The 17,918-nt window shown below is 51.2% G+C and overlaps 1 protein-coding gene across 1 annotated transcript; it reads right to left on the reverse strand.

Moving 5' to 3' along the window:
* Positions 1–1,095: 1,095 nt before the first annotated feature.
* On the reverse strand, positions 1,096–13,356 carry MLEC (malectin). Its single transcript, XM_030959081.1, has 5 exons — positions 13,145–13,356; positions 9,720–9,898; positions 8,213–8,389; positions 7,999–8,056; positions 1,096–6,846 (listed from the first exon to the last, which is right to left on the reverse strand). Exons 1-5 carry the CDS (start codon positions 13,332–13,334, stop codon positions 6,617–6,619), a joined length of 834 nt encoding a protein of 277 aa, XP_030814941.1. The 5' UTR covers positions 13,335–13,356; the 3' UTR covers positions 1,096–6,616.
* Positions 13,357–17,918: the final 4,562 nt, after the last annotated feature.

Genomic DNA, 17,918 nt, shown 5'->3' on the forward strand with positions numbered 1-17,918 from the left:
GGGGAGGGGCAGCGTTAGCAGGAGGATGCCATGGAGGGCCCAGCACCGGGCACGGCGCAGCTGCTGTCCCTGGGGAGCGGGACAGCGACAGGACAGGGTGCCCCCGGGGGGCGGTGGCAGACATCGGACGAGCCTCCCCAGCCTGGTGGCAAAAACCGGGGAGGTCGCACTTGGAGGGACTCAAAGTATCAACACAAGGAGGAAAGAATGTGTTTCTTCCCCAAGAGGGGCAGCCCACCAGCCCGCAGCAGGCACGCAAGAGCTGCCAAGAGTCACCTGCAGCCCTCTGGGGAACTGGGGCAAGAGCAACAAACATCTGCATCCTCTTCTCGGACTTCAGCCAACACTGAACATACTCATGATGACTGGAAGCAGATTTTGAGCAGTGATTTGTGACGCTTGCTGTGGCTTGTGAGCAGCACACTCCTGCTACTGCCAGCCAAGTGCTATTTCAAAAAAAACCGCCTGCACCAGTGCTCCTAAATCCTCCTTGCTGCATGGGCTTGGTGCCTCTGTCCCTAAGGAAGGACAGACCCAGGCCTTCCAGGAAAGCACCTCCCCAGGAGCAGGCACCTGGAGCACAAGGCTGCTGCTTCCTCTCTGCTACAGCTCCAGCCCCAGCTGCCTCTGACACGGTTTCAAGCTGAAAGGGGGGCAGCTTGCAAAGCCCAGAAAGCAGATTACATCTCTCTGGCGCTCCGGCTCTGAGCAGGAAGCAACAACCACATCAGCACTTTTAAGAGGATGTTGTACCATTCAATTTGCACTTTATCACTCAAAACAATGGGCAAGAGATCACCAGGGCTGTACTGGAGGCAGCAGCACGGTGTTACCCAGCAGTCAGCCAGGCTCAGCCTCCCTCACGTGGGTGTAAACCAGAGGGGGCTCCTCTGCCCCCACCACCAGAAAAGAGGAACCATCTCATCCAAGTGACAATATAATTTTGTTTATTTTCCTTTAGCACACTGCTGGTTAAACTGCCAGACAGTAGATTTCAGAACATTCCCTCAGCCAAACATCCTGGGAAAATTAAAAAATAAAACTGCTACCGTGTACCAAAAATAAAATAACCCACCCCCATGCCCATCTCCCCCAAACTAGTCCCTGCAAAGCTGATGCAATCAGAAACAGGTATCTGTGCTTTTCACCTAGGGCCCAAGCTTGCTGCAAAACAAACTAAAAAATGTCACTGCAAGTTGTTATAACACAGAATAATGGGCAGTAAAATAAAAATCCTCCTCAAAACCCCTTTGTACTGGTGACATGTACAGATGGAGATTTCTCCTCACACTGCTTCAGCCTTTACAGACAACGTAGACCTGCAGCTTTAAGTAGTTTGTGATGTGTCCTTAATGCCAGTGCCACAGGTCACTTCCACACATCCCCAGCCAGGCACAATGGAGTGGTGGGACCATGTGCCAACTGCTGCTACCCCAACAGGACCCAAACACCACCACCAGCTCACAGGCCTGGCTGCTGCCTCCTGGCATGGAGCACAGATCCTGCCTCTGCTCTCACAGGCTCCGGGGCTCCTTTACCAACCCAGCTGCTTCTCAAGTGGGAAAGCCCTGAATGCACAAAGCCCCCGAGAAAACCACAAAAAATTCAAGCCCCCCACTTGCCAGCCAGTTTCCAGCCACTGCTTTGCTCCAGAGCACCAGCTCAGGAACTGCCACAGTGTGACAGAACAGCCATGGTAGCACAGGAGAGCACATCCCCATTACGTGTGACAGGGGACAACTCCAGGGCAGAGATCCTGCATTTCCTGGATTCACACTCTTCCCAGCTAAACTGGTTCAAGCTGTACTTTGCCCCTTGCCTTCAAATCTCCATCAAACGAATTCTTTAGCAGAAACCTTTGATGTTTGCAAAAGATTATTCACATTTTCTAATCTGCCAGCACAGTTTCTAGGAGGGTGGAAAGCACTTGTTCTGTTGATTTTTTTTTAGATAAAGCACTTTTTGGGAAAAAAAAAAAATCAAAACCTATCAATAACCTGCAGTAGCATCCCACCAATCAGACTGGGGACAGCATCATCACATCCCTCCCCACCCTCATCTTCCCCTCAATCTCCAAAAATAGTATTTAATATACAGCAATAAACTCTGAGCAAGCCAGAGTCCTGGAAGACATGGACCTGCTTTCACCTCTCCCATCCATCCCAGCACCTTTCAATGCTACAATACTCCTGGGTCGAATCCATTTGGATCCAAGGTGAATGCATGTGCCCCAGACCTGCTGGGCAGCACAAAGCAGGGGTGCAGCACAGGAGGCCCATCCGTGGGATCACATTTCTGAGCCTTCCCAGCTCCAGCCTGGCGTGTTTGTGCCGTTGAGAATACTTCTGTGAGCCTCCCTGGGACCAGCCTGTGGAGACAGACTGGTGGAACCAGGCCGACGTTAAAATAGCATCCTTGAATTGTATTAGGCTTTGGCATTTGTTGTGGAGATGCAGAAGTGCCAGTAGGTAAATCAGCTCAGTGCTGGCCCAGCTCCCATTTCCCTTGGATTCTCAGCAAGGATATTTCCCTCCCCATCATACGTGCAAGAAGCAGACGGATCTCTCCCACATTTGAGCACCAAACAGAGCCTGACACACTTGGTACCTCGCAGCTGCTCAGAATCTGTCTCACATCAAGGGCTGAAGCTGCTCTCATGGCTCTCTCCCTCCTGCTGTTTTCTATCAGCAACAGGCTTGTTCAGCCCAGAGCTCCTGTAGCAAGACACCTCCCTGGCTGTTGCAATCCCATTTCAACTTAAAGGCCAAGGGACAAGGCACTGCTCTGTTCAGACCGAAGCAGCACGGGGCAAGCCCTCAGTGAGTAAATCAGGGGTGCAGGACCCCCAAGCCCCACTGTGCACCCAGAAGCTGTAAGTGCCAAACAGCTCCCAGGACCCAGTGTGACTCACTCAGCTCTGAACTGCACAGACACCCAGGCACCAGACTGTCTGGAAGTTCTCCATCCTGCCTTCAGGCAATTTCTGGGGCACACCAGACCTGAAGGAGCTCTTCAAGTTCTTTTATCCCCTGCTAGACTTTTCTTCCATTGATTTCAAGGGTTGAAAATAAAGATACTTGCTCACGGTTCTCTACTTCAGCTGTGACCTCCAGAGCTGACATCTGGGGACAGGGAGACAGTTCCCATCTGATCTCAACGGCAGGGAATGCCTGTCCCTTGAAGAAAAAGAAAAAACTCAGAAGCTCCTTAAAAAAAAAAGAAGCTCCATCAAATAGACTTTTATTCAAAGCCTGAGACAAAGGCACCAAAAAGAGAAGGGAATTCATTTGGCTTTCTGTTCACTGCCACCTGGGACACTCAAAAGGGTCAGAGATGTTTAGTCACACACACAGAAGACTTCAATAGCCTGGCTTAAAGGAGGGGCTGATGGGACAATTAAAATAAGCTTTGAAACCATTATTCTGAGGCTGGATCCAGGCCTGAATCATCATAGACAGTGATTTTCCCTTTATTAAGAGGAAGCTTTACTAAAATTGCCGTATCTGCCCCTCTCTACACAACAGGAATCAAGCCAGGGTCTGTTCTGACCCAGCTCCCCACACTGCTGCACTCCATCTGCCTGCTGCTGGCAGAGGAATCAGCACAAGCAGGCTTGTCTCTGACCTGCCTCAGTTAAACAGTCTTGGATATTCCCTCAAACACTCATTCTGGAAAGCTACAGCCAGCCTAAACACTTTCTTTCCCTGGTCAGGACCAGGTATCTCATTACACCCCTGAGTCTGGCTTGCAGATGCTAGACAGAGATGGCCAGGGGAGCTGGAGTACTCCATTCCCAGAAAGGTGCTGACTGGCCAGCCCCCACCATCCTTGGTGCTCCCACATGCTTTGTTTGAAGGCTCCTTCCAAAGCAAACCTGTCAGGAGAGGATGGACCAGGAAGGAAGCTGCTCATAGGACCTTAACAGGGTCAGGAACCCCCCAGAAACCAGCTTTGTAGTGAGAAAGATCACAAATCCAGAGCCAAAACAACTAAATTGAAGCCATGATGGATGAACTGTTTCTCCTCCCTATTCTTATTCAAAGAAGACAAATTCATTTGATCTGAGCAACTAGAACAAACTGGATCAGACCCTGTACAGCTCTGCGTTGGGGCAGCTGATGGCACCAAATGGGTGTCCTGGCTGCTAGGAGAGGCCAGGATAAACTATCCTAAAAGACTTGTCTCCAACTTCTGCACATCTAAACACACCCATGGTAGGCAAGGTGCTGAGATTACTGGGTGAGTCACAAGAGGCCGAGTGATTCCTTGCTTCAAGGATGCTCAAATAAAATGCACCCTAAAAGGCCTGGAGGAGAGCATCTCCTTAGAGAGATGCCTGCTTTCAACCCCAGGTTCTTTGCTTAACAAATCAGCACAGTTCATGATTCTCAAAACTGATAAAGATCTAAATGTATCTTCAATCCAGAGCAATCCTAAAAATTCTGGGAATATCTGCAGGCACTGTCACTGAACAAATCAGAGCTCATATTTTATAATAGTTTTGTAGGTATTAGGATTTTAACAGTAGCTAGAAGATGAAGCAGACAGCTCCAAGCTTACCACCTTTCATCCTAAGGTTTGTTCTTCAAGATCTGCTCTCTCTAAAGCCTGGATTCTCCTTTAACTGGGGCAGGAACTCTCTTCCTTCTGTCCCAAACTACCCCTTGTGCAGTTAGAGAGAAGATAATGAAGGTCCTGCTTGTTTTTCAGCTCACAGATACAGAATTGGGGTCAGGCCTGTAGCACTGATGTGATCAGAAAGGCAAGGTTCAGTGGCACTGATGCAGAGAGCAGCATTTTGTCACCTCCCCCAGCTTCCACTCTGGAGACCCTGAGCTGACAGCTCCTACCACAGCTTGAGGGATAAGAGGAAGGGAAGCCTTTGGCTGCCTGGGCCCAGCAGAACAGAACAGGCTGCTCCTCCAGTTCCCCGGCCAGGAACTTGGCAATTCTGCTGACCCTGCTGAAAGAAAGGCTGAGCCACTGCAGGGGATCAAACCCAGAAACAACTGCTAGGAAAACCCAGAGAGGCAGAGCAGCAGAGGTCACTGCTCGGTGCCACTGCTCCAGGGAAAGACAGAACACTTCTGAGGACAATGGGGAGAGCATGAGGTAAAGCTCTGTGAACCCAGAGCTCAGCAGCAACAAAGCTGATCCACAAAACCCCAACCCTGCCTGGGATGGATCCTGCTCCAGCACAGAACATCTCCCTCCTGGTCAGCCAGAAATGCTCAACATGTTGGAGGCCAAGATTGTGGGAAGGCAGTTCCTCAGGGCCTGCAGCTCTGGACCAGAAGGCACAGCAGTGGCTTTCTCTCTGTTCAGCCTCTGCCAGGCAGGCACAGGCTCTGCATGTGAAAACAGAAGCTTCTTGCAGAAATATCCCCAGGGGAAGCAGGTGACCTTGTCTCCAGTGCATTGCTCATTTCCAGATCTCTGGATGGCAACAAACCGCCTTGCTCTGCAGGACTGAAAAGTTGGACATCTGCCCCTTCACTACAGGGCCTGGATATGCAAACTCACTCACTGCAAACACTGAGCAGCTCCACTTCTCACTGCCACAGGCAGGGCTGGTCTCTACAGAGGGAATGAGACACCACAGGGAGCATCCACCAGGTTGCTCTGCTCTCTGTCCTACGGCACAGGTTGTTTAGAGTCACAGAGAAGGGAGCTCACCATGAGGAAGGTTAAGGAACAAGCCCCAAACCTCCTCTCCAGTTCACCTGATTCTCAGCTTCTTCCAAAGTAGATGTCACTTGCTAGGAAAGGCAAAACAAGGAACTGGGCTTAAAACAAAACCTTTGAAAATAAAAGGATATTAAAGGAAACAAAAGCCATAATCAATACAGAAAACAAGTGCATCTGATCAGACGCTAACAACGTCAGCCTCTCGCAGGCTACAGCAGAATCCCTTTGCGATGGAACAAACATTGCAATTGCCAGACTAGGAAAGTCTCTCCCAACTGGTGCAGCAAATCAGGCCAGATAAATCCCTCTGCTCCTGGCACAGCTTGCAGTCTTACGAGGGAACTGTCTCCACGGAGGCTGGTCTGGAGCCTTGGTATCTTTATGCAGGCGAGTACCATACATTGTGTTGCACATGTTCAGGGAGATGCTGAGCCAGGCTCTGTCCTCTGCAGTCGCTTGACACCCAACAGCACCACAACACTTCCACACTCCTGGACAAAATGTGTACCCCAGCCTTGTTTTAAAAATTGCTTTCCTGCTTAAGGAACCATATTCCACCCAGTAAAGGCAGAGATCCTACAGCACATGGCTTTCTCTCAGTGTGGGACACGGCCCAGGACTGGCAGCCTCAGCTTTCATGGCCCAAAACACACCCAGCCAGGACTCAGTTCACTCTCGGATGCCCCAGGGAGAATCAGAGGCTGCACATGGTGCGAAGGGGAAGGCGAGGGCCTTGCTGCTTGCTGGCAGGGGGAAGGTAAGCTCCCTCTTACCTGGACCTGCTATTCATTGCTATTCATTCCAAATGAATCATCTCTTTTTTTTTTTTTCCTTAAATTATGAACTATATGGAGAAATTGAAAGCAACCATATTTGGTCCAACTCCTTCCCTCCCAGCCCCTGGGCTGATGCACTGTGGGGCTTGCTCTCACAATCGGCAGAGGCAGAAGAGGGTAGGAATGAAGACACCAAAGGCCACCAGTATAGGAAACATGAGGCTGCTGTTGTCCGAGGCATAGGGGTTTGGTGTGCGTGGGCCTGACTGAACCCGGTTCTTATTTGCCTGTTTTTTGACACTGGAACCATCATCATAGTCATCTTCATCATCATCTTCTTCTTTTTTCTCCAGGCCTGGGTGTGGCTGCAGCTTTGGAACATCTGTTGAACAAGACAAAAGGTTGCAAGCAGGCAGGATGTAAATTGGGAGTTCACTCGAGACACTTCCTTCCCCTCTCCCCAATCCAACATGAGCATCAGCCGGAGGGCACCTGAGACCCCACCAAAACCACAACCAGAACACCCCAGAAGAGAGGAATATCTTCTACCACAGAGGATCACACCACTATTTCTTTTCTTTGCAAGATAAGAGCATCCAAGGACCCAGCCTGGAGAAAAACTTCATCCTTCCACACCATCAATGTGTCACATGGACAAGTTAATGCACAAAAGCACACATTCAAATACTGCAGCTGCTCAGTAAGATCTAGTCAAGAACAAGCACCTGCTGCCTGCAGGACCAGCCTGCAGGTGCAAACAGGAACAGGAACATCCCTTTTCATAAGCAGTCCTACTCCACATCACTGCACCCCTCAAAGCTAGAGCTGTGAGAGCAGCATGGCCAAGCCCCACTCAAATCCAGCCTTCTGAGCCTTGGGCCTGAGCTGCAGGTGCCAGCTAGCCACAAGGTTCTTACCAAATCTTCAGCAGCAGCTGACCATCCCTGACCACCCTATAGTAAAGCAAATTGATGTTTTGGTCAGAGAGGGAACCTAAACATTCCTAGTTCAGGAGCTAGAGGGGCTCCAATTCCAGCTCACTTATAAAGAGGGTGATAAAAGAACAAGGACCTTTCCAGCACTCCCCGGAGCTATCCAGAGGAACTGGTATCTGGAAAAAAATACTGCCTTGTCCTAAAGCTGAAAAGGCAAAACAAAGCTCCAGGTAAGAAATATTTAAGCACTAGCTAAAATAGCTGTAAATTATTTGTCTGCAGGGTTGCTGCTGACATCCAAGGCCAGAGGGTATTTATCTGTAGCTATAAGCTGAGACTGACCAGACATGTTCCCTTCTCCTCTACCCCATATACAGGAAATTCCAAAACAAATTGATTTTTCTCACTCCAGAATGACACAAGCTTTGTGACTTAGAGGAGAATGAGGACAGTACACACCTACTTCACTCTGTGGGAACTCAGTGAAAGAGAAACAATTTTGGCAGATGTGGGTCAGAAAAGCTATGATCTCATAGTCTGAGAAGCAACAGGCTGCTCTCCAAGGGGGAAGAGCCTTCTGGCTCAGAAACTGTGCTTACCTTCCACTGTTCCTTGCAGGATGTAGAGGGCACAGATTTTTGGATTGTCATAGTAGCCCTAGAAAAAGCAAAAGCAGCAGTCAGTGCTGCAGCTCTGAGAACAGGAATGGTCTCCCCACCTACCAACACCTCTCCTCCTCCAGCACACAGTTGCACATGACTGGGTAAGAAGGGGAAGGGGAAGATCAAGGCTCTGCCCTGAAAAGCTTATTACCTTTACAAACTCAATGTGGAGCTTTCCTGTGAATGTTGAAACCTCTCCCTGGACACTCAGTTTTCCCTTTTTGATACTCATGGGAATGATCTCATCGTGAGCTGTGCTGTGTCCAACTCTGTCAAAAATGTCCAAGTCTTTCACCACCACGTGGCCATTCAAGCGAACATCAAATACCTTCAGGGTGGAAGAAATGACAGAGTCAGAGCAGATTCAGGCACGTGACAGTTGAAATGGGAACAGAACAGGAAAGGTCTCTGCTTTTTATGTACCCAGAGCCAGAGAGCATTGTAACATGTCCTGGCCCACTCCTTTGGGAAGGATTCAAAGCCCAAAACTAGCCAGGTAAAGACACTAAAGCATTAACAATGCTTCCAAATACCCTGAAATCTGCCTCCTCCTTTTAAAACAGCCCCTACATCTGCTGTTCAGACCTGAGGACAGCGCATTTTCATTCTAGTTTATACATGCTTCTCTTTCACAACTCTTCTCCTGTCTGAAGACCTGCTCCTACCACTCTGGGGTGGCTGTGACACACCACACCCTAGGGAATGAAGCCATTTCTAACTAACAGCCTGCAGCAGAACAGAGAAGAGGAAACAAGCTGGTGAAGAACACAGGGTTTGAAGGAGGTAAGATGTTTAACTGCTAACCACATCTGTGAACTCAGAGTGAAAGTCCTCCTCGGGGCTGTAATGACTCAAACTTCACGCAGCACCTGGGGAATCCCAGCAGAACTACATGAAGGAAGAGGAACCAAAGATACCTCAGCCCTTCAGTTTAATCTGAGGCTGCTTTTTGCATCCGTTCTGTAAGCTAGCCCTACCAGTTCTGCTCCCTGAAATACTTCTCTGGCAGGAAGGCAGCACAGTGCTTAAAGAGATCAGCTCTAAAGAAGCTGATGGAATCAGAGGAAAGCCAGACTAAAACCCAAACCACTCCTACCCCAATTTATCACAGGGCTTTGAGTTCTGCTTGCTTCTGTTTCCACTTCTGTATACGAGGGGTTTCAAAAGTGGACAAGGATTATTCTTCTCTAAAAAGCAAAAAGCAGATTAATTTAACTCTGCTTTCGAGATCAGACTGAACCAGCATCAAGTCTTATTACATTTGTAAAACTTGTTTTGAGTAGGCTATTTAACCCAGACCACCTCCCTGCTTCAATCTATGCAATACTTCCTTCAGCATAACTATGCTGTCATGTCAGAAGCAAGTGTTCAAGAAAAAGGAAAAAAACTTCTCAAAGCCAGCACAGCCTAAACAGGTTGTAAAACTCTATTGCTAGTTATGTTTACTTGCTTATGTTTGACTACTTTAAAATTAAGTCTTCCAGTCCAACTGTATAGGTAGAATGTGGAAAGAGCTCTAAAGGTTCAGAACCTGGCAGAGGTTGGGACCTCAGTTAACTTATTCCTTCCTCCAGCATGCAAAGCACCAGAGGTAACCTGAGCACACACAGTCCTAGCCAGGAACTCACATCAGAGGCAGACAAGGAGCTATTGCTTACCTTCTGTTGAGACTGTGCAAAATAGACCTCTGCAAACTTCAACACCAGCACATAGTCACCCTCCTCTTTGATGGGAACTTCGTAGCCAAAGGTTTCCTCATTGTAGCGCTCGGTCTGGTACAGAATCTGGTCTTCTGCGTTGGAGCGCAGGATTGGCAGCTTCATACCATAGTCAGAGGCTGGGTTTTGAGCACAAAGGAGTGAGAGGAAGGGTTACATTCTGAGGAAGAAACATTTTATATATCCTTGAAGCGTTAAACTCCAGAAGTGGCATTAGCACTTACAACTCATCAGACTCGTCTCCCCTGCTTGCTCTGACCAGGTGGCAGCACTACCAGAGCAGAAGCACAAGAAGCCAAAGCCCCAAAATCCAAGAAATGTAAGGAAACAGGTCTGGAGACCTGCTGCGGTCTAAGACACAGTAAGCTCATTCTCACCATTTCAGAAAGAAAAGCCTATTTCAAAAACATTACACAAAGCCAAAGGACTTGGTCATTGGCTCTTGCTTTAAAGAGTGAAAACACCTAGAATATTTAACAATATTTTCAAATTTCAGACTCCAAGTACAGAACTAAAACAGCTAGCATAGGACTGACTGGACTCATTGACACAACAGATTTGAAGTTAGCAGTTGATAGCACTGGGTTTTAGACTTATCCTCCTCAACAAAGAACTGGGGAATGGCAGAAGGGTGAAAAGCATTAGGCATCTTACAAAGCCCTTTCTTCTCAGCACAGGCCCACAATATCTGTCAGCATGAAGACAGGATAAAGGAAGCAAAAAAGATACACAAGCATTTCAAGAGTACCAGCAGCTCTATCAGCTGATGTTCTCAGAGCCAGCCAGCTGAAATGGATGCTGCCTGCAGGCATGCAAAGAGCCCAAACAGTACAACAACTGACAAAATAAGAGAAATCACAAAATTTGCCTCTTTTCAGGGTTTCACTACCTCTACAGCAGCCCCCAACAACTTTAACCCCACTTGGTTTGCTACTGTATCAGGATTCCTGTACAAATGCAAACTGTTGCAATGCCTCCAGGGCTGCACCTCAAACAGTTCCCCAGCGAAGCAGGGGCAGGAGGGAAGATTGCGGACGCCATCCATCCACCGGCACTTGAGGCAGAAGTTGATCCAGACGAAGTTCTCGGCTGACACTCACCTCTCCCAGCCCCATTTCCATGGGAACAGACACTGCACTGGCCAAGACAAAGCAAGAGCTACTAACCCAGCACACGTCGCCAAAGACAGAGCCAATGCAAACGAGCGAGAGGAAATTAATGCCAGTTCTTAGTCTCCTGTTTCACACAGAGCTGCTCAGGCAATCTTCCACTTCTGTTTACCACTCGAACTTGGGCATAAAGACTGAGGACTCTAACCATCAGAAATACAAAGGGTGAAAAGTTTAACCTGTCCTCCCACACAGATATTTCTGGCCAGCTACAGATTACAGTGATAGCAAACCAAGGACTCCATAGAAGGCAGCTCCTATTAAAGGAAAGCCTGCACAGGAAGAAAGTCCTTTAATAGCCAAGAAGGTAACTGGAGAGGAAGACCTGTCACCTGCATGTCAGAGCTCTGCTGACAGAGCTGTGGAAGCAAGATGGATTTTACAGCATGCTGGGTGCTCACAGGGAGCAAGCAGTACACACCAAGCTTTAACTCAACTATGTTTGGCACCTGCCTATTCTGTAATTGCCATCAGCACAGTCAGTCCTTTAGGGCACAGCAGCTGAATGGAGGCTTGAAAAAAAAGGTTTTAAATTGCCCAGAGGCACTACAGCCCAGAATTATTATCCCTAGGTCATTTCCTCCCAGTCAGCCATACATTTCTGCTATAGCCCTTACATGTCTATCAACACAGAGAGGAGCCCAGAGTAAACGAACAATGGTGCAATAAAAAGCCATTGAGGGAAAGGCAGCTGAGGGCTCAAAGGGGTAAAGTCTCCACTGTGCCTGGCACCACTGGCTGATGCAGGATTACTGTAACAGCCTGCTGCTCAGAGGAAACACCACGGGCTTTCCACAAAGGAAGTGCATGTTACAATGTGCTTGAAAAAGACCCTTTTTTCTCTTCAACTCAGAAATAAATAGTTCAAGTCCACAAGGACATTCAAGTCACACATGTGAGAGGTCTGTGAAGGGAAGCTGACCTACAGTGATCAGGGCACCCTGTGTGACTGGAGCAGCAGCTTCTATGGGTGTGAAAAACCGTATCAGAATTTAAATGTGACCTCCACTGCATCCAGGGTGCCCAAGAGGCTCTCCATTCGGGATGGCACTCATGCAGGACAAGTAATAACAGTTCCAGCTGTATAGCACAGGAAAATCCTCACCACCCTACATGGAAAAAGCAAAGATTAGACTCAAAAATAAACAGAGAGCTCATCTCCACATTCCACCACTCAGCTGTAACTGACAGCAGAGCAGCTCAGCACAGCTAGATTTTCAATACATTAGTGAATCAACTAAGTTTTGGTACACCAATTATCAGAAACATGCACAATTCAAACTGTGGTGGTCTTAGAGGAAGTAGGAAAAGGTAATCCAAGTGCAATTAGTTTTCCATCCTGTCCTAAATAGTAGGCTGAAGATTTTACGGGCTTGGTAGTCAGAGCAGCCGATGATTTCCCATCTGCCTCTACTTCTGCTCGTGTCGCTGCCCTTGAACAGCCAGCCACGGACTGGGGCATGGAGCAGACCAGCCGGCTGTACCGTCCCCCTGCGGGGCCCAGCACCGGGGCTCTTGCGAGCAGCCTGTGCTCTCCGCTGTCGGGTCCAGAATGCTGCAAGCATCAGCCCACATCGTGCGCGACCCAGATCCGGCTGCAGAGAGCTGGAAAAGCTTGTTCCCACTGCACCGAGCGCGCTGCGCACTGGGCTGTGAACCGGCGGATCCTGCTGTAGAACACGGGCTCTTCAGTGCAAAACGGGAGAGAAAAAGAGACCGGCGGGCGCACGAGGCAGGGCTGGCAGCTCGACTGCTCCCGCCGCCTTTCCAGCCGAAATCCCACTGCAACCCTCGCGGAGCCACTTCCCCTCCGGCATTACACAACCCCGCAGGCCGAGGGCAGAGCACCATCCCGCAGGGCTCATCCCGCCGCCTCTGGGGCCCCGGGCCCGCACCGCCACGGAACGAGGGATGCAGCCCCAGCTGGGCCCGGCGGGAGAACAGGGGTGGCCGTGGTGCCGCTGGTGACAAGTGCCGGCGCTGCCTTCGGACCACGACCGTCCCCGGGCGGCTGCGGAAGAGCAGCCCCCGCCGTCCGGCGGGGACACCCACAGACCCGCCGGGACTGCAGCGGGCAGGACGGCGCCGGGGGCGCGCGGGTCCCGGACGCCGCAGCCCCAGCGGAGCGGAGCCGAGCGGGACCCCGCGGGCTGTCCCGCCGAAACCCCCCGGCCGCGGCTTGTCCCCCGCCCTCACCTCGGCCCACGCGGCCCTCGAGCGGGTCCTTGCGGAAGTGGATGCCGTTCACGTCCACGTGGGCATCGCCGCCCGCGTTGACGGCCCAGACGACGCTGTCGGCGATGCCGCCCGCCGCGCCCCGCAGCAGCAGCGGCAGCAGCAGCACGGGCGGCAGCAGCGGCGCCCCGCGCGTACGAGCGCCCACCATGTCGCGCTCCCGGCGCCGCGCCCGCCCCTTCCTGCCGCCGACAGGGGGCGGCTTACCCCGCTGCCGGGGCGGGACGAGCACCGGCCAATCCGCGCGCCGAAACGAGAATATTAATTACCTGCCCGCCTGCCATTAGACGGCCGCGGGCCTGTATCTGCATATTCATAAGGCGGCGGGCCAATGAGCGGCGGCGATGGGCGGGTTGGGCTGAGCGGCGCGGGGACAGCGGCGGGAGCGGCGCGGGGAGCCGGGTCCCTGCGGGCCAGGGGTGCCCGGGGCCGGTACCGCCCGCGCACGGAGCGGAGTGGGTGTGGAGCTGGCTCCCCTCGGAATGCGCGGCGGGGACGGACGAGGCTCCCCAGCGCCGTGTCCGCAGCGGGGACAGCCCGGCGAGCTGGCCTGAGCGCCGGCGGCTGCTGGGCAAAGCCCGCCCCTCCGCGCCGCCAATCGCGGGGCTCCAGCGCGGCGGAACGCGGAGCACGGCGGGGCGGCGGCGGGAAGCGCAGACCGAGGGTTGCCGCGGCAACGGGCGGCGCTGCGGCAGCGCGGAGCGGAGCGCACCCGGTGCGCTCGGGGAAGTGGCTGGAGCAGACCCAGGGCAGGGGGAGCTCCACCGCCGTCGGGGGCGGCTCCTCGGCACGTCCCGGTAGCTCCGTGCCCGCTGTGCTCTGAACAGCGACTGCCAAGCCCCGCTCGCTGCCTTGGCAGAACTCGCTGGTTCTCCCCTTCGCCCCTGCCATGGATTAAGGGAATAGGCAGCTGCCGTCCGCACGGTGAGGAACGAAGCGGCCGGTGGCGTGCGAGCACCTTGCACCGCAATAATCTGCCTGCGAAGCAAAGCGGGCAGTGAAGGGGAAGGCAGGGAGGTGAGCGTGCCACTGCCAGTGGGCTGAGCCCTGGCTTGGACTTTATAGGAAAATGTAAAATCCTGGGTTTGTTTTCTGGAGGACCTTGGCAAGCTCTTGGGTGGTTGGAGTGAGATATCCCAGGGGGAGGTCGAATGAAACTCACTCCCTACACAAAGGGGGAACAAATAACTTAATGTTTGCCCTTCTGTCTGATCACGGTGTTCCTTGAGGCATCAGATACTGGCCAGGCCTCAGGGCTGCGCTCCTGGCACCGACTGCGTTAGCAGTGGCTGCTTCAAGTGCCAGTGATATTTTATTAATTCAAGTCTTTCACAAAGCATTTGCTTCTATAAATAAAGACTTGGTGCTGCAGACTGGGAATTAAATGCATTTGTTGCTTTTGTAATGTACCTGTGTGCCTCTTAACCAGACACAGTCTTGGAGAAGTGAACTGTTAGGCAGAACGTAACCACCCACCCCCTGCTCCCCAGTCTGCTCTGCCCGGGTTGGAGTGGATCCCAAAGCATGTTCCTGCTGCTGTGACATCAGTTCTTGGGCTGATTTAACTGGGCCAAGACAGACATGGCACTGCTGCACTCCCACACCGGCACTGCTGCAAGGAAGGGGTTCCTAAAACTACAGGGTGCCTTAGGAAAGCACATCCAGATTAGTGGCATGAAATGTGTACGCTTAGCACCTCCCCAGATTCAGCCACCTCACGCTGATTCCTGGCAAATCATCTCAGCGTTACAGACCCCAGCCCTGGCAGCATCTGATCAAATCCAGGCTAATCTCCTGTATCCCTGCTGTGTTTGTGACCTGTTGGGTGTCCCCCAAGCTCTGTTACCAAAGGAGTGCCAGCAGCCATGGCCAGGACAATGCTGTCCAGTTGGTGAGGCTGAGGGAGGCCTCATTAGAGCTCATTTGTGCTGATTACAAATGATCCTCCCTAATCCTACACTTTCAACTGTGATGTGTGGGTCAGGAACGCAACTTTGAAGCACATAAACACTTTAAGTGTTACCAGGTGTTCCCAGGGTGAGCATTTTCTAAAAATTAGCTTGGATGATCATTTCCCAAGAATCAGTAGTGCATTACAAAGCATGAGGGATCAACTGAGCAGCAGTGAGGAGGGACAGTGGCTGTGCTCATCTGGGGGAAAGAGGAGCCTCTTACCCTGGCTCACAGGCTGGTCACAGCTCCTGGTAGAGGATGGCAGATGCTGTTTGCCCTGTGTCCATGGTGTCCTACACTGCTGTCCCCAATCAATACTTGCTGTCACACCAGCAACTTGATGCCAGTTTGTGCCCCAGATGTCACAGACTCCATCCTGTTACTAATCCACTGAGCCATCAGTCAGTCCCTTGATGCAGGCTGGATTTACACCAGTAACCTACAAGTGAAAGGCTCAGGGTCATTTTCTCAATCCCTTGACCTCTCCTGGTCCCCTGGCAGCTGTGCCAAAATGACTGAATCAGTCCTGCCTGGTCTACCTAGCACCCTGATTGTTCACAAGCAACGAGGGGCACATGGTTAGGGTATTAGCCATTCACTGCTGGAACATGGGATTAGCATTTGGGATGTCCAAAAAGAGCAGCAAAAAGATGTGGGTCAGAAGCAGGCCTCATGGCTAATGAGGTATCTAAGAAATCAGTGTGAGCCAGCCCCACTGCCCCATAGCCCTCCCAAATGGCACAGGGCTACAAGGCTCAGGTGCCCACAAGGGAACAGCTGTGCCCTGCCACGTAGAGCTCCTTGGAAGCAGCTCCCTGGTACAAAATTGGAGATAAGAGCAAAAGGATTATCTCTGGAATTAGATTATTTAGATGGGATCTTTAATCTCTGCCCCTGTCTACACAAGGAAATAGTAAAACTCCCTGGGATTATTTGGGGTTTGTTGTGAAAGTAAAATCAGACTAACAGCAGGAGCTCAAGAGCTTCTGCTGGAAGAAAAAAAAAATAACAATGAAGGCTTTTGAGACCTGCCCTGTCTGACCTGTTCACTGTATCATGGTGAGACCTGGCAGAAAAGAGCTACAGATGATTTGGCAGACTCAGCTTTCCTCAGAAGCAGCTGTGGTTCCACGACTGCCTCTGCAATGACACAAAGGTGTCCTGCAGGCAGCCTTTGCCTAGTACTCCTGGGATGACAGGCACAGCTCTGCCACACCCCAAACACAGGGACCTGCTCAAGTAAAAGTGGCTGTGGTTTGCAGGGAAGATGCCCAGCCACTGTGATGCTGCACTGTGGATCAGCCCAGCCTCCAGACATGTGCTAACCATTTTCAATAAACACTGTCCTGCCATCTGATGCTGTGGGCAAAAGATGTGACTGCTCAGGGCAGGGTCTGGGCAGGAGCAGGCAGAAGCAGCCAGCACACTTGTGGCCTCTGACTATCCACTGGGCTCCTGCAGGCTGGCTGTGGCACAAGGCATACACCCAGCCATGCCCAGTGCCCAAGGCAGGCACAGCACCCTGCAGCACACAGGCAGCAGCACAGCTGTCCTGCTCCACAGGCACAAACAGCTCCTTCCCCAACAGGCTCCACTGTAAGTGAAGCACAGTTGTGTACCAGCACTCCCACACAAGCCTGCACAAAGCTCCCCCTCCCCAGTATTACCCTAAACACATTTGTAACATACCAGGACTCTGGACTCTGTTCAGTTTATCACCCTCATCTCCAGTATCACCCTCAATAATACAGCTACTGAGCCAGTAAATATAGAGATCTGTAAATATCCATTTTCCAATTTCTTGGCTCACACCCACATTTCCAAGATAGGACCAGCTCCATAGATAAACACACACAGTGAGCATACACCCACTTGCATACAAACTCTTCTATTGCTTCACTCCCAGGTACCAATCTGGACTCCTTGCTTTTATGTGCACACACACACAAACCCTTCCTAGTGCACACACCTGTGCAAACACAAGTAAACATGCACACACACAAAAATATAAGGAAAAACAGTTTTTCCATCACTGGAGCATCAGCCATCACTACAGCTGTGCTGGTTGGCACAGCAACAGGAAAGCAGAAGAGAAAATCCTCCTTTGGGACATGGATTTGTGGACCCTGAGAATCTGATAGAGAACCCCAGAAGTGAAAGATTTGAGATGGAGGAAGCAGGAGGATATTGGTCCTTGATCTCTTAATTTGAGTAAGGAGGCAACCAAGAGGAAAACAGCTCCCAATCACACCAAGAAACACAGTGATGATGGTTTTGAAGCCATTTGAAGCCAAACAGAAATTAATCCTGGCAACTTGTGACTGAGCCTTGCATAGAGAAGGGAAACAACTATAGGTCTGGTAGAGTAGGAGAAGGGAGTGGTAGGTTGGGAGCATCTTGGGGAAAGGAGGGTAAGATCTGATGTGTCTGGAAGCAGCTGGTAGGGCCTGGAGGCTCCTGTTGTCACTGCTGCAGACATGTGCAGCACTTCTGAGTGTGAAGAGGTTGGAGAGCAGGGCACTGCCACACAAGGAGGGTCCCAGCCAATCCCCAGCACCAGTGGAGTTACAACTCAGCTCCCACAGCATGGCCCCACCATAAATGTACTCACAGTTGTGTTTAAAATGAACTGAAAAGGGTGAAGTTGGCTACTGCTGCTTATCCCCTTCCCACCCGGCTCCCCTTTGGGTCCTTTCTCCCACTGCTCCTTCCCAGAGTACTGCAGGGGCTCTCACCTGTGCCCATCACTGTGAGGCACCTCCATGCCCCTTGGCCATGGGGA

The sequence above is a fragment of the Camarhynchus parvulus genome, chromosome 15, assembly GCF_901933205.1.
Source record: "Camarhynchus parvulus chromosome 15, STF_HiC, whole genome shotgun sequence".
NCBI lineage: Eukaryota > Metazoa > Chordata > Aves > Passeriformes > Thraupidae > Camarhynchus > Camarhynchus parvulus.